Here is a 26,960-nt window from a genome sequence, read left to right as displayed (position 1 = left end):
ACCGTCACTTTAACCCTTGGCCAGGACAGGGACCGCAATGAGGAGGGTAGATGCCCCAGGACAACCTAAGACTCTGAGAGGTTCCCTGCAGGAGACTCAGCCCTCCTCACAGCCCTTGGGGAGTGCGCTGGCTTCCAGGCACTATCCAGAGCCATTCCCAAGCGGGGTGCCCTCAGGCCAGGCACAGTCCTCAAGGTCCTTCCTCCAGGCCAGTCCCCTTGGGGGCCACACACTCGCCCTGCCGGCCGCAGCTATACCTACGCAAGCAGGGCACTCCAGGTCTGGGGTCCCGCTGACTTGCGCCGTAGGGCTACCTGACGCCTGCGGGACAGCGGGCGCACACGAGCAGGCATCACAGGGCCAGCTGTGGTGCCTGAGGCTCTTCGACCCCCAGAGCCAGGGTGTTGGCCTGGGGGCCACTGCTGGCTGAGGCGCCGGTAGTAACCGTGCAGGCCCCAGAGGGCACGGTCGTACACCGCGTCGGCGGGGAGCAGGTGGGAGGAGGCACGGCGACGGCGCAGGTAGCGAGGCACAGGCAGCAGGGTGCCCCGGTGTGAGGATGGGCCTGGTCTCCTGGTGCCTGGCTGGGTGGCACTCAACGGTGCAGCTGTCACGTCTTCCTCCCGAGCTGCCTCCTCCTCCTCATTCGTGGCCATAAGCCCAGCCAACAGCAGGGGCGTGCCCAGAAGCTGCGCCCCAACAGCAGCAGGTTGTGGGGTGGGCACCTCATCCACGAGGAAGCGGGGGTTGCAGGCAGGGGGCACGGTGCTGGAGCGCCGGCGGCTGGTGCCCCGGGTCCCCACCCCACAGCCCAGGAGGCAGCCGTGGAGCTGCGCGCTGGAGCGGCGCCGCTGGAGCAGCGAGGGGGAGGCCTGCCCGGCAGGGGAGCGGCGTCGGACCTTGCCTGTGGGCAGCCCCACGCCGCTGGGCCGCCGCTGCCCCTCCCCAGGGCCTGGCGCCTTCCTCTGGAAGTGTCTCCTAAAGAAGGTCTCCATGGCAGGGGCAGGTGGATGGCTGTTGGGCAGAGATCGGGAGCATCAGGAGCTCGGTCAGGCCACGGCCCATCCTGTGCCTGGGAGCCCAGTCACAGCCTCAGCCCTCTGAGCAGAGAAGGGACACAGGGAGGAAGCGGGAGGATCCGTGGCCTCTGGCCCCCATAAACAGGGTGTTTGAAGGTAGCACAGAATCCTCAAGGGAGCCCATGTTTACCACTGTTGGAAGCACTGGCGCTCTCCCCAGTTATACCCTATGCTGTTCCCGCAGTAGTGGGTACAAGGGGCTTCCAGCTACCCACGTGGCTCCCCTGTCCAGGCACCATAATCCACAAAGCCCTGGCCTCTGCCTCCTTCGCCTGAGGCTGATGGAAAAGAAAAAATGGGAGCTGGAAGTCTGCAGTCCTGGGTTCCAGTTTGTAGTCAGCCTCTACGGACTGAGGAACAAAGATAAGCCTCGTCTTTTCCTCTCACTGGGCCTTTGTTTGGCTACCAACTCAGGGCAGGTTTTAGCTTTCGGTGTCCCCTCCTAGGACACAGCACAAACTAAGCTATGGTAATAAAATGAGGCGCTCTGAAAAGAAACCCATGGGGCATCTGGGTGGCTCAGTCGGTTGGGCATCCAACTCTTGATTTCAGCTCAGGTCGTGATCTCATAGTTCACGGGATCGAGCCCCACATCGCAGTACTGCCCGTGAGGAGCCTACGTGGGATTTTCTCTCTTTCCCTTTCTCTCCGCCCCTCCGCCATTCGCGCTCACCCTTGCGCTCTCTCTAAATAAACAAACATTAACAAAAAAAAGAAAAAAAAGGAAAGGAAAGGAAAGAAACCCAGTCCAGATAAGGCCCCCAGACTCTCAGCCCCAAGTCATGGGGTCAGGCTCAGAGTGGCACTTGAAATGGAGAGGATCTGATTTAGGGATCATAAGGGCCCTGGGGAACAAGGCCCTCAAAACTGGAAGGGGGCTGCACAGGGGGAAAGCCTCTTCAGTCCTCACCCAGGGGGACTTTGTATGGGGAGCAAAGAGAGGCCCGAGCCAAGAGAAAAGCCTTCTGGGTGGGTTCTGGGTGTGCATCTCTGTCTCTGGGGGGCTAAAAGAACTTCATTGGTACTAGACTGCTCCGTGTTACCCTTCGGGAAAGGCCTAGTATGGACCTCCCAGTGTGGGAAAGTACCAGGTGACAGGTGCTGTCTGAAAACCCTTCCAGCCCTGCTCTCAAGGGAGGCTGTGAACTGCACCTTGACCTAGGAGCCAATACTAGAAGCTCCAACTCTCGGCCCCCAGAGCTCCCTCCTGCAGGAGGCAGAACCCATGGGGCCCATCCTCACTCAAACCATCCTCCCTTGACCTGTTCTGAACATGTGCCCAGCTTCCCTCACCAGCTCACCTACTCCTGGCTGCCCCTTCTTCACCGGCTACTGGCATTTCTACATCCTCAGCTCTTCCTGACAATGGGGAGAGGGCAGGAAACCTGGTAAGCTGGGGCATGGGGGATGCCTCCAGAATGCCCAGGGATGCCTGTGCCCCGCCATCAGGTGACCTCCTGGGCCCTGGTAGCCACAGAGAGGTCTGAGTCACAGCCATGGGACATCTGCCTGCTGAGGGCCCAGCAGAAGTCACACATGGTGGGTGAGAGCCTTGGACAAATGATGGTAGATGATAGGTGGAGGACCGGGCTGCATGTCTACTGCCCATTCCTCCCACCACCCACACACCCACTCTTTAATTTGCTACCATTCTGTGAGTCCAGCAAGCAACGCCAGCCTGAAGCCCTGGATGGGGGAAGATATTAGGGGAGAGGCAGATGGGGCCAAGATGTCTGAGCTCCTGTGATCAGTGAGCAGCTGAGGCAGCGTGCCTGGTGAAGCAATGTTTGAGACTGCCTGGCTCTTGGTCTCTGCCTGCTCCAGCCCCCAGCCTCTGCAGGTGACAGGGAGAAGGGCAGGAGTTAAGCTCTGAGGGCAGGAGAACGGGAGTGGACAGAGAGCTCTTGGCTTCCTACTAAAATCAGCATCAACACAGCTAACATTTACTGAGTCCCCACCATGCGCTAGACACTCTGCTAAGCCCTTTACAAACACACGTATCATTTTATAAACCACAGCAACATGAAAGGACAGGTACAGCATCATGCCGTGTTCCTGATGGGAAACTGAGGCACAAGGCGGTAACCTGCCCAAAGTCTACAGCCAGTCAATGGGGGGCCAATGATGGAACCCAAGTCTACCTGAAGGCAAAGCCCGTATCCCAGAGCCGTAGTGGAGAGCAGCGTCTTTCCTTTTGGGCGAGGCTGGGACTAAAGTGAGATGGGGTAGGGAAGGGAGCCCTAATAAGAGCGACAAAGGCCCCAGGCTGGTCAGGAGCAGAACTAGGACTTGAACCCAGGTCTGCCTGACTCGGGTCTGCTCTGCACCCGGGAAGAGAAGCCTGAAGGCCCAGCTGCCCACTGCTGCCTGGGTACTGGCTTGCCAGCACTCCCCCAGGGTGTCAGCTTTCCCCGCCCGTCTGGTCAGGCTGCCCTGTGACAGCTGCCCAGCCTGGAGGAGATTAGTCACCCGGACACACCGCCTGATGCTAGTGTCACCCAGAAAACAAAAGGCCGCAGTCAGTAGGGGGAGGTGTTCCAGGCACTCTGCGAGTAGTGAGGAGGTCTGGGCCCTGCCTGCTGCCCCAGACCCACACTGACAAGAGGGGCCAGGAGGCAGAGGTTGCCTCACGACATGTTCCAGCCCACACACTTCCGGGCAGCCCCAAGTTCAACTGTCCGGGAGTCTCATCAGCTGCCTGGTGGTGCGGTCACTGCAAGCGAGGAGCAAGACAGGCGAGGCGAGCCAGGCCAGTGTTCTGTGACCACGTGCAAAGCCGCACGTGGCCCCACACGGGCCTCAGTTTCCTTGTCTGTCTGAGGAGGCTATGAGACTGGCTGAACTGACATTTTATGACAAGTTGTCCTGCAAAGCACCCATGCCTCTATGTTCCCAAAGCCCCCTCCCTGCAGGGCCCATGCTTCCTGCTCCTGTGGTCTCCATAGAAACCTCTGTCCTCTGGTCAGCAGTAGCTTGACTCCTGACTTCCTATCTCTGCTGAGGTTTCTCCTGGTCCAGTCAGAAGCTCGGCCTGGCCTCAGGCCTGTCCCCGCCTTTCCCCACAGCTCAGCTCTGAGCGGCAGCGTCTTCTCACCTCATGCTCTGTCATCTTCTACATACCACACAGTACGTGTAAAGGTCACTGGAAGAAGCCCACAGCAGAGCAAAATGGCTGCCCCTCAGCCTTCTGGTGGGGAACCTGAGCGGAGCTCGTCACACCCAAAGGGGTGGGATGGGAAAGGACTCAAGGGCTCCATGAACCTCCAGCTGGCTGTTGAGAGCCCAGGGAGGACAAAGGATGCTACAGGAGAGACACTCGTGGTGGTATCTGGCCTTGTGCCCTTGACGAATAGCAGCGAGTGTGGCTGTGAGCAGCTGCCAGGGGGTGAGCAGGCATGAGCGTCCCAGCTTCACTGGCTACTGGCTAGAAAGAACCAGACTCCTGGCCTCTCAGCCCAGACCATCTCACACCTTGTGCTAGTTAGTTTCCAGTGGAAAAGCCCAAGGGCTTGGGAATCCTGCGTCTGCCATTGCTTTCCCGGGTGGATCAACTAAACTTTCTGATCCTCAACTTTCTCATCTGTAAAATGGGGATGATACCAACTAGTTCAGAAGGCTGGCATAAGGCAGATTCTGAAGAGATGATGGTGTAAAGCACCTGACATACCTGGCAGAGTAGGGGCATGGCAGGGCCTACACCCACAGCAGACGCAACGCAGGGCATGCAGATCATGCCATCTCCCGGAGTTTGTCTCTGCCCATGGCGGGAGTGGGAACCCGGAAAGGGAAGCAGGAGAACCCAGGGTGGCCACCACCCACTGCATGAAGAACAGAGCCCGGCAGCCAGAGCCACCTGGGTAACTGCTCATGCTATAAGAAATGCCCTCTGCCCCTGGTACCAACCAGGCCTGGTTCCTAGAGGTGCGCACACAGGACACCCCATGGGATTCAGCCAGGGTTCCCACTCCCAGCTGTGAGCAGGGCTCCACGTGCCCCTTTCCTCAGTGAAGGCTCAGAATGGTGCTCGGGAGCCCCACTTCCAAGTAGCTGCAGGGCAAGGACCTGGAGGCCGCCTCCAGGGGACTAGTGGTCAGAAGCCACCTCTGGCTGCTCTGCTCTCACAGCCCGGATGGTCAGAGAGAAGGAGGTGGAGACAGCTGGGGGCTAGTAAGGGAGGGTCTCAGCTCTCCCAAGGTCCTTACTTGCTAAGAGGAGCCCGCTCAAAACAAAACAAAACAAAACAAAACAAACAAAACAAAACAAATGCGCAGCAGGGAGCAGGTGGGCCAGGGTTGCACGGTAAAGGAGGCCAGCAGGCCAGTAATGTTTACTTCACCAGGGTCTGGTGGCGGCAGGAGCCCAGCCTACCCTTTCCCTTCCCTTTCCTTTTCCATCAGCTTCAGAGTCTCATCCAGGAATGGTGGTGCCAGGGCCGACCCTGATCTGCTCCTCCCCAGACCCACCCAGACAGATACAGGAAGGAGGAAGCAGAAGGCAAGGGTTGGGGGCAGTCCCCTTTGACCTGATCTGGAAGGCAGGGTGGCAGGCGGGTGGTGGGTGAGCGGGTGGGGCCTGGGGTCCCTGTAGGCAGGCGAGTCCAGGCTCTGGCTCCAGCTCCAGGCTGCTGGCCTCTGGCTGAGCAAGTCCTAGTTTGGAGAGCAAGCCGCTGTGGCTGCTCCTCTGCCCCCTCCCCCTCGTCACCCTCCCCCTTGTAGCCTGAGACAGCCGTTATGAAAATAACCCGATTGGTAACCAACTGCACTTCCTCTCCCAGCGGCCGCTCCAGGCCCTGCAGCAAGCAGGCGGCCTGTGGGCGGGCAGGCACACATGCACCAGTCCTGCCCCCTGGCTTCTCTTCCCAAAGTCCCCAGAGCCAGGCTGAGCAATAGCCCAGTAGCCTCCTCTCCACCTGGCACTCGGTAGAGCACACACAGCGCCTGCCTTGACTCCTGGAGAATCTGGGAAGACAGAAGTGGGGGGGAGGGTAGGTTTCCTTTGGGCCACCTAATGTCCTCTCATACTCCCTGGACAGGTGTTCTGGGGTCTGGGGAAAGACAGCTAATCACTGGCTCCAGTCAAAATAACCACAAAAACAAATATATGTTGAGTCTTTGACAACTTACAAAGCACTTTCTCACAGGCACTTTCAGGCAGAGGGTTTATAATTCTCCTGCATAGGCAGCATTACTGTCCCAGCTAAACCAACAGGGCACCTGAGGTTCCTGGAGGCCTGTGACTACCCAAGCTCAGAAGTGGCTGAGCTGGGACTCTCAATCCTGCATCTCCCAGCCCTGCTGAGGGGGCCTGTCAGAACTGCCCTGGCGTGTGTCCAGGAGAGGTCAGCCCACGTCACACCCATTCTGTCCAGAATGCCACCCCCCTCCCAGCTTACACTCCTGGCTTCTCTAGGATCTAGAGTGGCAGCTCTCAAACTCCCTGGCCCCGGGACCCCTTTACACTCTTAAAAATTACTGAAGATCCCCAAAAGGTTTGGTTTATGGGGGTTAGAACTATTACTACTTACCAATATTAGAAATTAAAACTGAGAAATTTTAAAAATATTAACTCATCTAAAAACAATAAACCCATTGTAATGTTAACATAAATAACATACTTTTAATTTCTTTTAATATTTATTTTTGAGAGAGAGACAGAGTACAAGTGGGTGAGAGGCAGAGAGAGAGGGAGACACAGAATCCAAAGCAGGCTCCAAGCTCTAAGCTATCAGCACAGAGCCCGACGTGGGGCTCGAACTCACGAACTGGGAGATCATGACCTGAGGCAAAGATGGACACCTAACTGACTGAGCCACCAAGCCGCCCCCACATATTTTTATTAAAAAAAAAGGAAAAGCTAGAAGAGGGGCACTGTTTTAATTTGTGCTAATCTCTTTAATTTCTGGTTTAACAGAAGACAGCTGGATTCTCATATCTGCCTCTGCAGTCAATCTGTCATGGTATGTTGTTTTGGTTGAGTGTATGAAGAAAATTCTGCCTCACACTGACATGTAGTTAGAAAGGGAAGAGTATTTTAATAGCCTTTTCAGGCAATTATGGATGTTCTTTGCTACTATATCAAAATATGACAGGTGGTAGTTTCTTAAAGGTTAGTGGCTATTGGAATCTGAAACCATATCAATGAACTTTTCACTGGTCTAGCTTGCATTTTGAATTTTGTAACATGAAGCACTGGAAAATATATTTTACTGAGTTATGCAGACGTTCCAAATTTTGACACATTTCCTTACACAAAATCAAGAAATCACACTTGCTAACATCACTACTGGTCTCATCAGTAAAGTCCTAGGAAGCTGTTGGGCTCTAGACAGTGGATACAAGATTTCTAATTTTTGCTTTCCAAAGGCTCAAATTTTATCATTAGCAACAGATCCTGATAATGTTTTTGAAGTGAAAAGCTCACTACATTCCTTTTTGAGAAAATGTCTGTCAAATATCCAAGTCTGAAGAGTTTTTTGGTCAGGTGTCAAGTAAAGAGAAAGGGAGCATGAGCAGGGGAAGGGCAGACAGAGGGAGAGAGAGAATCCCAAGCAGGCTCTGTGCTGTCGGCCAGCATGGAGCCTGCGGCATGCGGGTCTCGAACTTAACAAACCGTGAGATCATGATCTGAGCCAAAAGCAAGACACTTAACGGCCTGAACCACCCGGATGCCCTTATAATGGTGTTCCTTAAAAACTGTAACTAGTACAGCTCGCAACTCAGCAGCAAAACAGCTTTTTTTTAAAAATTTTTTTTTAACGTTTTTATTTATTTTTGAGACAGAGAGAGACAGAGCATGAACGGGGGAGGGTCAGAGAGAGAGGGAGACACAGAATCGGAAGCAGGCTCCAGGCTCTGAGCCATCAGCCCAGAGCCCGACGTGGGGCTCGAACTCAACGGACCGCGAGATCGTGACCCGAGCTGAAGTCGGACGCTTAACCGACTGAGCCACCCAGGCGCCCCGCAAAACAGCTTTTCAAGACAACCATCGTAGTCCAGTTCGCAGCAAAAGTGCCTTAACGTACACTTCACATTTCTTCACATGGAATATTTAAAGATGTATACCGAAGGATCTGGGTGTTATAAAATAAATACTTCCTACTGCATTTTTTGTTGTTGTTGTGAGTGTGAAGAATACAATGGCTTCCAGTTCACGTCCGGGCCGTGCCTTGGTTTGTGCCAAAGTTCCAGCCACTTTACGCTGCCATTGCTTTTGCGCCATCAGTACAAACATCAACGGGGTGAAAAAGGCATGAACCAGAGCGGCTCTGAAAGTATTATTATGCAAACAGTTTTGACCTCACCAATCCTCTGGAAGGGTTTAGGGCGTCCCCAGGACCATACTGTGGGAACCACTGGTTCAGAATGCATTCCAAATCTTCAGGCCTAGCAAATGTGGCTTCTGCTGTATGGCACTAACTCAGCCTCCTACGCCCTGACACAAACCCTTGGGCTCTAACCAAGCCAACCTATACTCTGTGTCCCCCAGTCTGGCTGTGCCCGAGCTCACTGCTGTGAGCTTCTGCCTGGAATGCTGGCCCCTTCCCACCTTATATCAAAATCCCACCTGCTCACAGCTGCCCTAGCCAAGAATTCATTACTCCCACTGGTAACTTCACACTTCTTATTTGGCTTTGCTGCCACTGGACCTGGAAGCCCTAATTCTTTCAAATCCACATGTCTCGTTCCTCTCACCCACCAGGCCACAAGTTCGTGGGGGCCAGGGGCTAGGTCTAGTGCCTCTGGGCATGCCCAGCACAGTGCCTGGCCGGGAGTCCAGTGTTTACCCCTGATCAGCTTAGGAGGAAGGAAAAGGGAATTCCGTGGGGGAGGGGTGAGAGCCATAAGGGAAGAGAAGGGCTTCCTCCGCCTTGGGTACCGCACCCAAGGCCTGACCACAAGGCCCGGGCTGGCCCAGGCCACTTCTCTTTGTTGGGCGCAACGGGATGGCAACAGCCTTTTTTCAGCAGCTACCTTCCCCTCCTCCGGAGGACCTAAAGAGCGACAGCCGAGGCCCCTTTCTGGGCTAGGCACCACTGCCCACTCCATGCTCTCCATGGCTTTGCTTACGAAAGCTGGACAGCAGGACTGGCCAACATGAGGGAGGTGGGCAAGGAGGGGAGAGGAATGACTCAGGTGCTTGGGGGCTGGGCTCGGGCTCTAGCTCCTCGCTCCTCGCTAAAGCTCCTCAGTCTCTCTTTCACGTCCCAAGTCCTGTCTCAGGGTCGGGCTCCTGGCAAGCTCTGGAGAAACGTCTGTGGAATCAATGACTGACCCATTCCTGGAGGGCCACCCCCCTCAAGCCGTCCTCCCACAGGTACCACAGCTCATTCTAGAGTGTCCACTTGCTCCTGATTGGCCTTCCCCTCTCAGCTGGGCAAAATGCAAGCCCTGGGCCTGGCACTCAAATGGCTTCTCAGCCTCCTCCCCCACCTCTCCTGTACTTTTTACATTTTATTTGACAGATACATAACTCATTCTGTGCCAGGTACCGTTCTAAGCATTTTACAAATATAAACCCATTGAACTTCATAAAAATGAACAGTATTATTATCTCCTTTTTACAAGTGAGGAAACCGAGGCACAAAGAGATGAGATAGCTTGCCTGTGGTCAAACAGGCTGCTGCTAGTAAGTGGCAGAGCTGGGATTCCAACTCGGACTCTGCTCTAGGGCCATTCTTGAAATCCCTCTCTCTACGTCTAGTAGGTCTCTTTGTGGCTGTGCATTTGGCACCCAGCAGTCTATCTGGAATACCACTCCCCTCTTCTGCTTAGTGACCTTTCTCATCTTTTTCCTCTTGTCTTTTCAGAGTTGGCTCAGACATGGGCTCTGGTGGAAAGTTCCTCCCAGCCCCCTCTCCCGGGGGGTTAGCAGCTCCCACGCTCAGGCCCTCCCTCAGTTATTCTCGGCCATCAGCACTAGTCTGCAAATCTGTTTCCCCCTCACCCCCCCAAACTGTGAGCTCCTGGGACCATGAACTGCTCATAATTGCATCCCCAGGGTCTAGAAGTGCAGGACGTGGTTTGATGAGTGAATGGAGGAAAAAGTGAATGGTCCAGGCTCAGTCTCATGGATTAAACTGAGAGCAAAGGGTTTCAGGCACAGCGACCCAGAGGCTGGCCAGCTCCTGAGGCCTTCCTGCCAGCACTGGGTGGGGGAGTTGCTGGTTTGGGCTGAGCTTTTGTGTCTTAGAGGCACACACTGAAACTGATCCCAGATGGGATTGCTGATATGTCTCCCAGTCTCTCCGCTGGCCCCCAAGTCCTTCTTCCCTCGTGACTGGTCCATCTTGTTGCCTTCTCCTATATCTGTAGCAGGTCCCCATTCCCCATCTGCCAGAGCAGCATTATGCCTTATCCTTCATTCAAAATTTAACTCCATCTCTGAGCTTTCTGTCTGTGTTGCTCCCTCCTCCGCCCCCTAGAAGATCTCAGAATCACCTGTCAGCCCCAGCACCCCCTCGCCCCCTGCCCTGCTTCCATGCACCACACAGAGGGTTTTTTTCCTGCCTTTGAGGCAGATACTGTGTCTAAAATCTCTTTGAGAGGTTGCAGGAGACAGAACTTTTGTGAGGGTTTATAGACTCAAAGGTCCAGAGGGGTTCTGCATGTGACCAGCTAGAGGACCTCAAGTCAAGTCTCTTACCGTGTCTGAGCCTCAATTTCCTCATCTGATAAACGGGGATAAAATGCACCTTGTCTTCCTCATGGGAGCTTGAAAGCTTGTTCATTGTAACCAGTTTTTCAGTTGACCAAAACTTTAAAGAAAGGAAATAACTCCAGAGGCCTAAAAATTAAGACAACCACTTTGGAGCATAACTTGGCAACCACTATCTAAGTGGAAGATAACACCACTCTGTAACCACACGCTGGTAGACTGAACACACAAGGAGCTGTGTACTCGAATAGTCTCTGAAGGATTGCTTGCAATGGCAAAAATACTGCCAACAACCTAAATGTCCATCAGGAGGGTACCGGGCAAACAGCTTGCCATACAGTTACAAAAAGGAATAGTATATAGGAATCAAAATGGGTTCATCAGAGCTCATGTTTCAAAATGGTTAAATCTCCAAAACAACCTGGAGAGAAAAACCTAAATTCAGAATATGTACAGCATACCATTTAAATCAAGTGCAAAACTACACAAAACAGTACTATATGTTGCTGTGGATAAATGCCTATGCAGGAAAAATTTTTAAAAGACACGAGAATACAAACATCAAAAAAAAATCAGGATTGTGGTTTCCTCTGAGGAGGGAGACATGGGGCTCCCATCTCTATCTAAAGTAAACATGGCACAGTGATAAGATTTCACCAAACTAAGTGGTAGGTGCTATGCTATTTTGTGTACTTTTTAAAAAATTTATTTTGAGAGAGAGAGAGAGAGAGAGAGAGGGAGAGGGAGGGAGGGAGGGAGGGAGGGAGGGAGGGGGAGAGGGGGGAGAGAGAGGGGGGATGGAGGGAAGGAGGGAGAGAGAGAGAAAGAGAGAATGAATATCCCAAGTAGGCTGCTCACTGACAGCACTGAGCCCAATGCAGGGCTTGAACTCACGACCATGAGATCATGACCCGAGCTGAAACCAAGAGTCAGATGCTTAACTGACTGAGCCACCCAGGTGCCCCTTTTCTAATTATAAAATAATTTGTACTTTTTAAAAGATTTTAAAATAATTTCTTAATAGAATAAATTAAAAACAATTTTTAATGTTTATTTAATTTTGAGAGAGAGAAAGAGACAGAGTGTGAGCAGAGGAGGGGCATACAGAGAGGGAGACACAGAATCCAAAGCAGGCTCTGGGCTGAGCTGTCAGCACAGAGCCCAATGTGGGGCTCAAACCCATGAACTGTGAGATCATGACCTCAGCCAAAGTCAGACACTTAACCAACTGAGCCACCCAGGTGCCCCTAGAATAAATTTTTTCTCATGTTTATCTATTTTTGGGGGAGAGAAAGAGTGAGCAGGGGAGGGGCAGAGAGAGAGGAGACAGAGAACCCCAAGCAGGCTCCACACTGCCAGCACAGAGCCTGACACGGGGCTCGAACCCACGAACCATGAGATTGTAACCTGAGCCAAAATCAAGACTCGGATGCTTAACCGACTGAGCCCTCTGGGTGCCCCGAGTTTTAAAATAATTTCTAAAAAAAAGACAGCTCTCTCAGGTCACCCTGGGTCTTCCATGTATGGGTCTCAACAGTGGCATGGAACCCCAGCTGTGTCCTTTTCACTGTCTCATGGTAGGAACCCCATGTCTGTGGGGCCGGAAGGTCTCCCCCCAGAGGATGTCTTCCAGAGGAGGGTGAGCGGGTGGCAGGTTGTGTCAGTGGGGTGTCTGTGTGGGCTGGGGAGCAGGAACCAGCTTGCTCCCTTTCACAACCACCCCCGCCTTAGTAAAATGTCAGCAAGCTGGGGAAGGGGGGGCGGAGAGCCAGGCAAGCTGTTAACCCGCGAGATGCTGATGCCGGGGCGTGGGTGGTGCAGGCCCAGGCTCCCAGACAGCTATTTTGGCATGTGCTGTGATCGGGCTCAGCCCTGGCAGGGGAGAGGCCTCTACGTGGGAGCTCTGGACTGGCACTGTGCCAGGCGCAAGGGGGAGGAGGTCTCTGAAAGGGAGGGAGAGGGCTCTGGGGCCCTTCTCTCTTCAGACCTCTCACCGTGAGATGCTGAGTACAAATGAGACCCAGTGCACTGTGCTCTCTTCCCTAGCACCTCTCCCCAGGCCACAGGCCACAGGCCACCCAGTGACCTCAGGGCAATATCAAGGGTTCCTTTGAAAATGTCTCGAGTCTTCTGCAACCTGCATTTTGAAAGCAAGATAAAAGATCACAGACTTGCCCCTCCACTCCACACCCAGCCAGGAAGCACATGACAATCTGCTTTTACAACCCATTCTCCCTCATACTCCCATAGTCCCATTACCAAGGGTCCTCCCACCCAGCCTTGAAGCTAGGGTCCTGGTGGCAGTTCTCCCTTGGGGTCTAGGAGAAGAACATCTCATGGGTCTCACTCCACTCCCATACCAGACAAAAATTTCTTAATCTTACAGAGCGCTCAAACCCCTTTATAGGCTCTACCAGTTTGGAGACGGGAAAATCAAACAGAAGAAAAGAGTGCTAGTAGGTAGGGTGGCCTATGTTGTGAAAAGATCCAGCGGGAGCTGTGTGATACCGGGCCAGGCCTCTGACCTCTCTGAGCCTTTGTTTCTGATCTGTAAAATGGGAATAAAGCCAACCACAAGAGTGTTGCAAGGATTACACGAACCGGATAGATTTACAGGCTTCGGGCGTCTGTTAACTCTGCCGAAGATGAGTTGGTGCATCACTCACCTGGATGCAGGGGAGGGGAGGGGAGGGGAGGGGAGGGTGGGAGTGCTCCTGTCCTCAGCTTCCCCCTCTTCTCCCTCAGCCACAGAGCCCTGGACCTCACTCAAGCCTGCTCTCCATCACCTAACCAAGGCCCTGGTGTCTCAACTGAGGAAGGGGGCAAAAAACAAAGATCGATGACAGACTGCTCCTCAAGGGCATCTGGTCACTGCTCTGTCCACTCTTCCCACTCAGAACTGCCTTCCAAGGCTCATACCTGTGACTAGAATGCCAGGCGGGTCCCATGTTGAGAACTATGGAGGCAGTTCTGATACCTAAGGGTATCAGGGGCTCCACAAAGGAAACTGAGGAAGCAGTTCTGGGGAGCAAGAAATGAGTGCTTGGTAGCACCCAGAGGTGCACCCACTAATCTCGCCCAGGAACGAGGAGAGCTGGTGAGCTTAGAGGCAGGTGCTCCCTCTTCTCATCTACACTGCCTCCCATGCTGACGTACAGAACTGCTCAGGTGGCAGTGGCAGCCTCCAGAAGGAGAGGCAGAGGGGGAAGGGAGGAGGGCAGGTCGGAAGGCACCAGATGAGGATTCCTCAGAAAGCAAGGAAGACTGTGGGGTCCTGAGCTGTGGTACAAATTGACATGATACAGGGGTTAGGGGACCAGTGTTGGAGTCCCAGGTAACCCCTACCTATCTGTGAGACTCTGGCCCAGTCAAGGCCACATCACCAGGCCTCAATCTTTAGGGAGAGGGAGGGTTGGGCCAGGTGATGTGAAAGCTCCCGCCTAGCCTGCCCTCTGCCTCATTCTGATTGGCTCGGCCCGGGCAGCCAGAGTGGCAGGTAACTCACCAGTAGGAGGTATCCGTGGGTCCACCCAAAGCAGGTGTTTGGTACAAGTGGACTAGCTGGAAGGAGAATCTCCCCTCCCACCACCCTCTCCACAATGGTAGCTGTCGCCCCCCTGTGTCGCTACAGAAATACTGCAAGGACAAGTTGCCCATCAGCTTCTGGACCTTAAAATTCTCTCTTGCCTTCGTAGGGATATAGGGACCCAACCCCTGCTTCACCTAGAGCCCAGCACAGGCCAAGCCTCAGGGCCAATATGCCCACTCACTTCCTCCTCTGCTTGGGGGATGACTGGTGAATTCTGGAGAGGTCTCCAGGAAGCTGAGGAGAGTCTGATTCTTTTTCCCCTACCTCCAGCTGCCCAGGACTTAGGCTTTCTTTGACTAGGGTCACTCAGTCCTTTCTCTGTCCTTGCCTGGGAGGACACACACTCTCCTGTTCTCTTTTGCCAGCTGGGTGGCTCTGTATCCTGAGATTTGACCTTTTGGGAGTATGGCAGGAGACAAAATGACGAGTCGCCCAACCCTTCCCCCGACCTGTAAGCCAGAGAGACTCTGGTGGGTGTGTGGCAGCGGAGGAAGACTGTGAGAGTCCTATCCTGGTTCCCAACCTCAGATGGATCCACAATGGCACACAATGTTGCATGGTGGGTGGGCAGAATGGGGTGAACTGATACACAGCTCGGCCATTGGGGTCCCTTTTTCTTCTCAAACTGGTAGGAACCCAGGGACCCTAGCTTGCACCTGGTCCTCTGGACACCTGGGCCACTCCCAGCATCAGCCTAAGACAAACAACTCAAAGAGGTTCCTTTGCTCCCAGATATCCTGGTGCCACAGACAGGGGTTCTCGCCTCTGCATGAGGCATCCCTCAACATGTGCCTCCCCAACCACTGCAAAATCAACCCAAACTCCAGCTCAGGCACCCCAATGGGCACCCTCTACCAGTCTGGACTTCCGGACCATGCGGCATCACCTCTGAATGGGACCTATTGTTTCAAACTTGTTCCACAGGTGCGTTTCCTGCCCTCTGGGAACGAATGACATTGGCAGAGCCAATGATCAGGCTCCCAGGGGCTCTGTAGGCCCAGGCTCCTTTACGTCTAGGTGTGTGAAGTGCCAGGTAATTTCTGATGCCCCTGGGGTGCAAAACCAGTTAATCCACAAGCTGCGCGACCTGCCCTGGGTCAGGCTGCTGGGACCGAGCCAGAGGATAAGTGAGTCCTCTCTCCAGGTGGGCCATGAGGAGGAGACAGAGTCACCTTCCCTCTCACTTCTGACCGACCCCCCCCCCCCCCCCCCCGCCCTTAGGCCAATAGGATCTGAAGGGTAAGAACAGAGGGAAGAAAACCCATATGCCCTGGGATTTGGGCAGGGCCTATAACCTCCTCTTCCAGGAGGGGCTGATGGTTCCCAGCAAGGACCCACAAGGTGGGATGGAGCTTGGGAGGATCATGGCCTAGCTTTTTGTCTTACTGCGCTGAAAGAGAAGGGACTCTTACTGCTCCCCAGGTTTCAAGAGGGTGAAGCCAGTTGTAGGGGTCTGAGATGGACTTCAAGGACAAGCCTCTTTAAGGAAGATGCAAAAGAGGCTGTCATTCAGAGACCGTTGTACCTGACCAGATCAGGAATGATGAACACGCGGCCCATATACCACCACTACCCCTCCCAAGCCCACAGCAGAGCGCCGATTATAGAACTCAACCACTGAGCCAAGATCCGAATGCAGAATTCCCAACCCAGCTTTAGCAGTCACCAGCAATCTGTTATCCTCGGTCCTCCCTTCTAGCCACTGACAATTCACTTAGCAGGTCCCTCAGCCCCAAGCTCTAAGGTGTGGACTGGATGGAAGGGGAACAGATAGGGTGAATGCAGAGGGCAGAAACCCAGTGAGAAGCACGAGAGCCTGGTTAAGGATGAGCACGGAGCCTAGGGAAAAGACGGGGACGCTGGCTTCAGCTGGGGCACCGGGACCTTTACCTGAGATGGGCAACCAGCGAACGTGGCTGGACCAAATAAAAAACATTAAAGGGGCAGTGCCCAAGGCAAGTGCACTATTCCAAATGTTTGCCCCCCTCCCTCCAATCAAAGCAAGGGGTGGGGGTCAGCCTCAGTGGGCATCGGATTCTCGGGAGTTCCCAGGACCATCAGGGAGGTCTTTTCCTCCACTGCCCTCTCCCTGACTCTACTTGGTTTTCCAAATACATTAATTTCTGAATGCCCCAGTGCCCCCAGCACAGTGCTACTATGCAGAGACACTCCTTACATGCTTCCAGAGGTGCTGTTTGATTTCCTTCTTATTAAGCAGCCTATCAGATCACTTACCATCCCCAGAGTGATGTAATACTGTGATTCTCAAACTTGGTAGCACATTAGAAACACTTGGGAAGCTTTAAAAAACACCCAGGCCCAACCTCCAGACCTGATGAGTCAGGCGTGCTAAGGATAAGATCTAGGAATCTGAATTTCCTAAATCTCCCTAGGTCATTGTGATGTTTTGTTCAGGAACCTGGTATAGAGAAAGGGTTCTGGACTAGAGTTACAACTCTATCTCTGCCTCTTACTTGCTATGTGACTCTAGGCAAACTACTTATCTCCTTAAGCCCGTGTTTTTCCTCATCTATAAAAATGGAAAAATAACACCTGTTCTGCTTATGTTAGAGAATTATGTAAAGTATTTGTTGATTTTCTCGCTTCTTGTTCTTCCTCCTGAATGGGCCTGAAGTTCACCTCTACATGCACAAACCTGTGCCCTTCAGAACCGGCACAGCCACAGGTCACAAGAACTCAACGCTTGGTACCCTGTGGGCAGGGACAGGAAGCCTCTGGTGGAGCCCCTCCCTCCCCCTCCGGAGCCTGCGAAAACTGGAGACTACATCCTGCAGAGCTGGGTGTAAACTGCTCCATCTTGCAGGGCTGTGGGTGACAAAACAGAGGTACGGAAAGCCTTGCTCCCTGCCCTGTTTTATATGACATTGAAGCCTGTGTGGCTTCACAAGAGCCCACAGAGCTCCATCTGCCAGTGTGAGAATCCTGATCTCTGGGTGTGCTTGGTGACACAGATACAAAGAACAGGGCCCTGGCCAGGGTAAGGCTGGCAGAGGGCATAGGTCAGCATTACAGGGACGCCAACCCGCACAATAGGAGAAAACTGTCCACATTATTGGTGGGTAAAGTCTACCCCGGGAAGGATCAGGGCAAAGCTCAGAGAGGGGGTTGTGCTGAATGCCTTGAAGCCTGGGCAACCAAAGAAAAGTGAGAGGGAGGCCTTGGGCAGGCTCCAAGTGATCAGAGTTCAGCCTGAGTTGGCTCTGGGGTCCTTAGCTAATTGGCTGCAAGTTCCCCAGCCACTGGAGAAGGGCAGGAGTCAGTTAAGAAAAAGCCCAGGGAGCCAGGTGGGATACTCATGGGGCCCCACCTTCCCTCACCTTACACCAGGGCTGCATGGCTGGAAGCGGCTCCAAGCCAACACTGGTACACATGCCATGAGCTGCCTGCACTCAATCTTTCCACACCCCTTCCCAGCTCCTCACCAGAGTCCTGGTCAAAGCCCTGTCCCAGGCTTTGCTGATGACATTTGGTGTGCCGGTGGAGGGGGCAGGCTGGGGCTTGAACAGCCAGCACACGTTCCAGACTGCAGCCCACCCCATCCCTTTCCCAGCAAGGGCTGGAAGCGGGTAGGGGGAGAGATGCCTACTGCCTAGCAGAGGTAGAGACTGGAGTCTCTCCACCAACTCAGAGCAATATAGAACACAGGTGGCCAGGCACCCCCCAATCCCAGGGAGAGGCTTAAAGTGATGAGCAATTAGCTCAGTAACCAGTGCTCTGGGACAGCCATGTGTTGTGACAGTTATCAACAGAGGCCATGTTCTGCAGATGTCATGCAGTGATGGTAGGCAAACAGCCCCACCGAGGCCCGGGGGGCGGAGGGGTGGAGGGTGATGGCGTGACCCCCACCTCACTGTGGCCAGGAGGCTCAGAGGGGGCCCTGTTCTCTCAGTGCCAAGAAGGGGTGAGCGGCCGGCCATGAGGGCCCTACCTGCTGGTGCCAAGGGGCTTAGGTGCTTCTCTCTCCCTGCAGGCAAGTTGGAAGCTGACCCTGCCTCGGTACCACAGAGGAGGCACGCTAAGCTGCCGGTGCCTGGGAAAGACCTCCGTGCGGTGCCAGTGCCGGGACGCTGAGGGATGACCCCGACGCGGAGCCAACCCAAGGCAGCCCGTACCGCCGGTGCCCGGGGGAGACCTCCACTCGGTGTCAGTCCCGAGACGGCCGAGGGACGCCTCCCGGTGCCAGGAGCGGTATCCGCCCGCTACCGCGGTGCCCACCCCGCCGCCGCCGCCGCCGCGCTCACCTGTGCCCGAAGAGCCGCAGCCCTGGGAAGCGCCGCTTGTTGAGGCGCCGTGGCGCCTTGTCCGGCTCGGGACCGGCGTCGCGCTCGGAGCCGCTGGACGAGGCGGAGGCCGACTCCGAGTCGCTGCTCCGGGCCTCGGGGCTGCCGTCCCGCGGCTCCATCCGGCCCTAGCCCCGGCCGGCGGCGGGCCCGCGGGAGACGCCCATGCCGGGCGGGCGGCCGGGGCTCAGCACGCCGGCTCCGCGCCGCCTGCCGCCGCCATGGCGCGCCCTCGTTCCGCCCGCCCCGCGCCGCGCGCCCCCGCGTCCCACGCCCAGGTGCCCGGGAAGCGGCCGCCGCGGCTCCAGGAAGTGCCGCCAGCCGCGGCCGCAGGACCCCGCATAGCTGGCCGGGCCGCTGCCTGCCCGTCGCCGAGCACGCCCCCTCGGCTGCGCGGCGGCACCGGCTCGCGGCGCCCTCTGCCGGCCACCGGCCGCGCCGCAACATGCCTCGGAGGCCCGGTGGGGGCGGGGTCAGGAGGGGGCGGGGCCAGGAAGGGGCGGGGGCGCGGGGGCACGGGGGCCCCGCCTCCCCATCCCCGGGCTGGTCCGCCTGGATCCCACATTATCTCCTCCGGCCTGACACGCCCGCGCTGAGCGCAGCCAGACGCACACGATCTTTTCCTCCCCTAGCCCCTCCCCGAACAACCTACATAGTCACAAGTGAACACTCGCGAGGGCAGCTATCACCCCCCCCCCACAGCCACACCGGTATAGACGCCTCTTTTGCACCCCCACTCACAACCACTCATACCGTCTCCACACTTACCCCCTTGGTTCTCCCAAATCACACCCCCCAGGAACAGAAGTCACACAGTGCTCCCCATACACAGAACAAACACGCCTCTCACACACACTTAGGCTCACTCATTACTTAAGCTAACACTTCCCACCCCAGCCCCTCACACTCAGATATATATACCAAGGACCAAAGTCACTTCGTGACCCTGGCACACACCAGCAAAGAACATACACGTTTTTCATACAAGTTAATCTCTCCTCAGCTATTCACAGTTGTTTCCAACCCTTTCACACACTCCCAACACAGTGTTCTCCCGACACAATACCCAGTGGATCCTGTAGATCTCTGACACTACAGGAGTCACCTGCACACGTCTTACACACTCATACATACATACACACAAGGACCACACTCTCATTCACCAACATACACACCCACAGAGGACGTACACATCTTTCTCCTACTCACGAATACCCCCTAGGACAACAGTTACACGTTGCCACATCCCTCTTATACACACATCACTCACCCAAAAATATGCCTTGCAAACACACCCCCAAAGGCAACAGAGGTTGTCCCCCTATAGAGACGAGGAAAGCAGTTGGAACCAGAGCAGTCAACCGGGGTGGCACAACCAGCACACGTGCTTGGGAATCAATGGCTGGGGCAGCTTCTGACAGTCCCCACAGGGCTGACAAGGGGAGGCCGGGAACCCGGAGAACACGGTCCTCTTCCTCCCAAACTGTGTCACCCCGATGCCCACATCAGTTGCCCGCTGTTTCTGCTAGCACTCCTTTTGCAAAGCCACATCCTGTGTCACCTTCACTTTCACCCTCTTCTCTGGGGTTCTGGCAGCCCATTTTCCAGCCTTAACCAGCCACATACAACCAATGCTCGGGGCAAACCTGTGGTTTTGAGAAACAACCAGTGCCCAGAAGCTCAGAACCTTCTTCCAGTGTCCTTCAAGGTTCCTGTAGGCCCGGAGAAAGTGTGACCAGGGAGGTGGGGGTACCAGCCCTCCAGCCAGCACAGGTGCCAGGGTGGCCAGGAGGAGGGCAGTGAAATCCCCAAATGGGTCTGACACTGTCCTCCTGGGGTGTATGGTTCCCTCTGAGGATGTTTCCCAATGGTTCTGACCCCAAGCTCTGACAGTGTCAGACCGGAGGCAGCTGAAGACCCCACGGAGTTTGCACACAGCGTTACAACACCCAACGCCACATTCCTGTGGGGGCTGTGCTTCCCAGATCCTCCTGTTACTAGCTCGCTCAACTCTTAGCCTCCCACCACACTGCCTCCCAGCAATTCAAACATCAGAACTCCCCTCACCCTGTCAAGAACCCTTTGCCCTTTGCTGAGCCTCTGCAGAGCCGCTGGACAACGGGCGGGTAACCTCACTTTTGCCACCAACCCCCCCCCCCCCAGATAAAGGACTCAGAGAGGGCCAGACATTGCTATGCCCATTCCCGGGCCACCTCGAGTACCTACTGTGTTTGGGGGGCCTCTGCTGGGATCTGTGGCACGTCCCAGGAACGGTAGCGCCACATCTGCCTCAGTGCCCCCGGCCGTTCCCCTTCTTCTGTCCCCAGCGCCTCCGCGGGGCCCAGAGCTGTGGCCTCATCGCAGCCTCCCCCGGTTCTGTGGCCAGCCCCCAGTACGCTCATCCTGCCCGGCGACTCTCTTCCTCTTTCGGCACTTCCTGATGGGGGGGGGGGGGGGCCTGCGAGAGGCCAGCGGGCTGCCCCAGAAGAGGACCACAGGCCTTGTAGGCGCCTTCCGCTGACTGGGGCAGGAGAATGGCTGGGAAGAGAGGCTGCATGGGAGGGCAAGAGGCAGGCAGGTGAGGACAAGCCCAGCCCAGCTGCCAGGAGACAGCCGGAGTCAGAGGCTGCCACTCAGCCGCCTGGCTTGCCTGGGCTGGAACCCGAACCTCAACCTCAGTCTGGCCTTCCTCTCCATTCAGCCTCTCGGATCGTCACCATTTGGTCCTGCTAAGATCTCTTCATCACAACTATGAGGCTACATGGCGGGCAGTGCCTAGCCCCTACACACCTCTCTCTCCTTAACACCTCTGTCAGCATCAGACCGGGGGTGGGCACACGGGACAGCGGTGGAGTGAGAAAAATAACCAGAACAGAGTCAGAAGATGTGGGCTCATGGTCCGTTCCTGTCATTTACTGAATCAGATCAGAGAGGGCTACTTCTCTGAGTCACGTTAAATCCTTTCTGGAGTAAGGTGGGATAGAAACAGAAAAACTGATGAATATATATCTCGGAGCTTCTCTGGGCCTCAGTGTTCTCATCTGTAAGATGGAAGGGGGGCAATAGTAATAACTGGGCTCATGGAGCTTGGTGAGGATTAAATAAGAGGTAAAGGGTTTACAAATTAATTCACTCAGTGAATATTTATTGAGTATCTTCTACGCATCGAGCACTATATCAGACCATATAGCAGTGAGCCAGGAAACAGGCTTCTAACCTCACAGAGCTTAGATTCTAGTGGGGAAGACACGTAGGAAACAAATAATACATGACATAATGTTGCGTGTGCTATATAGAAAAAAGAAGCCAAAGTGAAGGGGAAAGAATTTGATGAGGAAAGAGTTTGGTCTCCTACTTAAGTAGGAAATCAGGGAAGGCCTCTCTGAGGAGGTGACATTTGAGAACAGACCTAAATGAATCAAGAGAGCAGATGACGTGACTATCTGGGAGAACAGCATTCTGGGTGGAAGGAACAGAAACAGCAAAGGCCCGGAGTAAGGAATGTACTTGATGTGTCCGAGGATAGCAACCAGGCCTGCTGGACTTTGAGGCCATCGGGAAGATTTAGTAAATGAATAGTAAGGAATACACTTACTTTTTATCGTTAAAGTTGGTTCTGGGATGGAAATCGTCTCTTCCTCAAGCATTATTTAATCACACTGCTCTATCACACTCTTTAATCACACTGCTCTTTAATCACACTGTTCTTGAGCTTTCTATGTGTTTGTTACCCCACAAAGGCTGTAAATTTCTCGAGGACAGAAAGGGTGTCAGTTCAGTTCAGTTCAATCACTATTTACGCTACAGAACTTGAAGACACAGGAATGCACACAACGCCATCCCAGCTCTGGGAAACCTCCATCTGGTGCTGCAGTGACCTCATGACTGGAACATATTTCTCAATAAATATTTATTTAATAAATCATGCCATATCATGAATAATTAATACTCAGCATTGATAAAATAATAGCTAATATTTCTTGGACATTTCTGTGCCAGAAACCTCTGAACCCTTGTACCAAACTTATCCTCCTGTTATTTTCCTCCTGTTACAGATGGGGAAACCAAGGCACAGAGCTACCAAGCTCATCTGTCCAAGGTCATCCAGCTGGTAAGTGGTAGAATTAAGAAGCTCACCCCAGAGTCTGTATCCTTAAATAAGACATCCCATTGCCTCTCTGGGGTTGAGACATAGCCGGATGATTACCCTGAGGCTTGGCACCCCCTTTTTCCAGCAGTTCTCCCTCGAACCCATCATCTCGGAATCCCTCAAGGCAGGTCCTGTATGCTGTGGCCCATCAGAGACACTGCCAGCCAGGTCAAGGCCTATTCTAGAAGAAGGCTGTTGCAGGGCCATGTCATGTCCTCCTCTCCCAGGGATTTTGCAAGTAGCTCAAGCAGTTAAACAGAGGAAATGGGGCTGGGCTTGTTTTTAGTCTGAGGCTTCTGGCAGACCTGGAACAGCAGAGAGCAGGAAATGTGACTCTTGAGGGGAAGCAGGACAGGCTGGAGGCTCTGAGAGGCACAGCAATCCTGACTGGGAGACCAGGATCCCCTTGGACTTGTGCTCCTCCAAGCTCAATACTTCCCAGGAGGGCTGGAGAGGACGAGGCTGGAAGGGACAGGTGCACAGTGCTGGGGAGGATGCCCTTGGCAGTTGCTAGGACAACATGTGCCAGCACTGGGGAGCTGGGGACCCCTCAGAATCCACCCAGATACACACAGGAAGAGGAATCTGGGTAAGAAAATTATTCTGGGCTTTGTTGAGGCCCCAGAGGGTGAGGTGTTCTACTTTCAGTGGCCTGGATGAGCAACTGGGAGCTGGGGAAAAGAAATGTACCAGGGCACGAAATGCTCAACCCACGATCTGGACAGCCTCTGCTCTCAAAACCAGCCAAGCCAGCCTCCTTGGCCTGACCTTCGAGGCTCCTTATGCTCTGGTTCCTTCCTTTTTTGCCTCTTTGTCCAGGCTTTCCCTGTGGAGACTTTCTCTCAGCTCACACCACGCTGGTGCCTGCCTCCCAGTAGGTGCTCAATAAACATTGCTTCTCTCTTTTTTTCACACTTCTTTTAACATGCCACCCTCACCCTTGCCAATCCATTCTGCCTATGGTGCTCTCCTTGCCCTGTCTGCCCGTAATGCTTGACCAATCAAAATCTCCATCCTTCAAAACCCAAGCCCAAGAAGCACAAGCGGGAAGGTGAAAAGAGCCCCAGACACAGAATCCACTGGTTCAAACTCCAGCCCTTGCTGTGTGACTCTGGGTGAGTCACTTAACATCTCTAGGTTGGACCAGATGATTTCTAAAATCTCGTCTGCTCTGATTCATTTCATTTGAATCTCCTTCCCAACCTCCAGGTTTTTACTTATCCATTCATATGACAAATATTTTATAAACACCTAAGTCTCGAATGCTGACCCAGGGCCAGCATTCCCACCCCACTGATTTATCTCTGACACTCACTTCTGTTCCCAAGAACATTCCTATGTCATGCGACCTTGTGTGCACGTCAGTCTTGTCTCCTTGCAAAATTCTTGGACCCTGTGCTGCTCCTAGGTCGGTGCTGGGTGCACAGTATGTGTGCTCAGTAACTTCCCGTGGAAGTGAGGAGAGGAAGCTGAGCAGAGGGAGGGAGACGGGCTTCCTGTTTGCACTAGTGGCTGTGGTGAGGCACAGGGAATTTTTTGAATCTAAATCCCTCCTCAGCAGCTAAGCCTATTGTCCAGGTACCTGCTGAGGGCCTCGGGAGCAGCCCAGAGCCCAAAATACCTACTGCTCCCTGGCCTCTGCCCAGGTGCTGGGCCTCTGCCCCCACAGAGGAGACTGATGTACCTGAGTGGGGCTGCAGGTTGCCGCTGGCTAGTGACAGATGGAACTTTGATTAGACCCCTTCTGGGCAGGCTCATTAAAGCGGTGTGCAGGAAGAAATCTGGAGGAGGGGCTGGGTTCCTCTCCCCCTGGGGCAAGAGAGCTGTGGGTATAGGACTGGCGCTCTGCAGTCAAGGGTGGTCCCTCAAACCACCATCTCTCTCGGAAATTGTCCTTTGGCACACCCCAGGTCCCCAGGCTGGAGGTGAGAGGAGCTTGGGTGGTTCTTCCATTATTCTGGGTCAGCTGGACCTGCCCTAAGGAGCTCCCTCCCACCCCTACTGTAGCCAAGCCCCCAGGGCAGGATCAGCAGACTTCCTGCCCTTCAAACCTCCTACCCCCGTGTGTTGGGTCATAAGCCCTGATTGCAGAAGCACCCTTCAGTCCTCATGCCTCCAGTCCTACCACCCCCTCCTGGAGATAGATGCACTTAGAGCCAAAAGAAAAAAGTCCCTAAAGATGAAAGCCCAGGCCCTTGGAAGGCTGACAGAGTAAAAAGGGCTTTGGGGTGAGCTGTCCAGTAGCCTTCAAGCCCCCACCTAGTCCGTGAATCCTGCTTTGTTTTCCTTCTGCAAATATCTCTAGGCCAAGAACACTGGTCAAGCACAGTAGAGCTCATCAGAAGCCAAATCTAGTCCTAATGCCTTCCCTACCCACTTCATATATCCTTGAGGAGAAGCCTTTCGTAGCCTTTGCTAACCCTTGTCCTTGGGACCTGGACCTTGAGGGGCCTCTCTGAATGCTCTGTTCTGAAATTGTACAAATTGAAGCAACAATGAGACTCTGACCCAGGCGTCCTGATGCCTGGCCCTTGGGCTACATTTTCAGCAGCACACCAGAGAAGCACCTGTTCAAATGGCTGTGCTCAAACTGGTCCTCCCAGCTTCCCTCCAAAGTGCCCAAATGGCTTGTGCTCCCCTGGTGTGGGGGTAGGGGGCATGAGCTGCTGGGGGTATGTCCCAAATGCTATGTGCCAAAACAGGACCGGATAAGCCCCTCTCTCTGGGATCCCAGTCCCTGCACTGTGCCTGGCCCCACCTCTAAGCACTGCCCTCCTTGGCCTTTGACTCACTAGTCAGCAAGAGTCTCAGGTCCCTGAGAGGAGGAAGGATCTCCAGGCTGGGCCTTGTCCCTGCCCTTCCCAAAGGAAGGAAAATGGATAGACTCCCCGCTTCCAGCTCCCTCTGTCAGCGGACCCCCTCCTCCAGCTCCAGCTCAGCTCTCTGCCCCCGGTTTTTGCATTTTTAATTCAGGACAGAATGTGATCTCTTGCAGCTCCTTGCTTTATTCTGTTGCTATTTAAATTACAAATCGGCCCCATCTCCCCTGTCACTCCAGGGTTATTTTTAGCTGCTGGTAAATAGCAGCAGGGAGAGTTGGATCAGGTGGCCCTCCCTCAAGGAGCTGTGTACCCGCAGCCCCATGCCCACAGGAGGGGCACCCTTCCCTGCCAGTTGGCGCCTCCAGTCGCTTCCTCCCCACCCCACCCTTCTCTGGGGACGGAGGGGGTCGGGGGAGGACTGTAGTCTGGGACAGGCATCGTGCTCAGTTCTTGCTTAGTCTCCGGGAAACTCCACCACTCCCAGGTCTCATTACCCAACCATCACTCAGGGTCAACCTCCTTCAGGGGCCTTCCTGGACACCCCCCTCCCCCAGAGGTCCAGCTATAGAGGCCCAAAGGTCTTCTAACTTGTACATCTCTTATCTTCTTTAATCTTCCCAGCCATTCTCCTGTGTGGGTATTATTGTTCGTGTTTTCCATGTGAGGAAACAGGGTCAGAGGTAAAAGTGACTTGCCCCGCTAGGAAGGGCCCGGCTGGCATTCGAACCCAAGTCTCTCTGACCCCAAAGACTGCATACATGTGCACCGCAGTGCCTCTATTGGTGCAATGCATGTGCCCTCTTGCCCAGTGTCCAGGTCAATTCTCAGTGCCTACCGTCCCATCCCATCTATCTATTGGATCAGGGATTGGCAAACCATGGCCAATGGGCCATATCCGGCCTGCTGCCTGTTTTTGGATGGCTGTGAGCTAAGAAGGGTTTTTACAATTTTAAACGGTTGGAAAAAAAGCAAAAGAATAATATTTGTGACAGTGGAAATGATATGAAATTTAAAGTTCAGGGTCTATAAATAAAGTTTCACTGGAATGCAGCCATGCTCACGCGTTTTCAAGTTGTCTGTGGCCACTTTGGTGCTACAATGGCAGAGCAGAGTGACAGAGACTGTATGGCTTGCAAAGCCTAAGATATTTACTGTTTGGCCTTGTACCAAATCATACTTTTGGCGAGGGAAAGGACCGTGTCCCACACCTCCATCTCATACAGTACCTGGCCCAGGGCCAGAACTATAGACAGAGGTACTGGTCCTCCTTCCTAGTCCTGTTGGGGCCACAAGAGCGCCCAGCACAGGGGAGCCCCTTGCCAGCCACACCCCCGTGATTCGGCTCACATGTTACCTCTCTTCTTC

At 54.3% G+C, this 26,960-nt stretch overlaps 1 protein-coding gene across 8 annotated transcripts in view; it reads right to left on the bottom strand.

Moving 5' to 3' along the window:
- DGKZ (diacylglycerol kinase zeta) overlaps positions 1-21,040 on the bottom strand; it is a 33,427-nt gene extending 12,387 nt beyond the window's left edge. For 5 of the 8 annotated variants that reach the window (XR_007156213.1, XR_007156214.1, XM_047877519.1 and 2 more), the window contains exons 1-2: positions 18,585-18,857; positions 262-1,014 (exon numbers count right to left, since the gene is read on the bottom strand). Coding sequence is in view for 6 of the 8 variants with exons in the window: in XM_047877519.1 (XP_047733475.1) it covers positions 262-1,014; positions 18,585-18,745 (914 nt within the window). In the remaining 2 variants the exon portion in view is untranslated. Of the gene's footprint in view, positions 1-261; positions 1,015-18,584; positions 18,858-20,849 lie in introns of those variants that run through there. The other 3 variants (XM_047877523.1, XM_047877524.1, XM_047877525.1) reach the window with 2 other exon arrangements.
- Positions 21,041-26,960: the final 5,920 nt, after the last annotated feature.

The sequence above is a fragment of the Prionailurus viverrinus genome, chromosome D1 (genome assembly GCF_022837055.1).
Source record: "Prionailurus viverrinus isolate Anna chromosome D1, UM_Priviv_1.0, whole genome shotgun sequence".
Lineage (NCBI taxonomy): Eukaryota > Metazoa > Chordata > Mammalia > Carnivora > Felidae > Prionailurus > Prionailurus viverrinus.
Note: the sequence above shows the minus strand (reverse complement) of the source record. Positions and strands in the feature narration are given on the sequence as shown.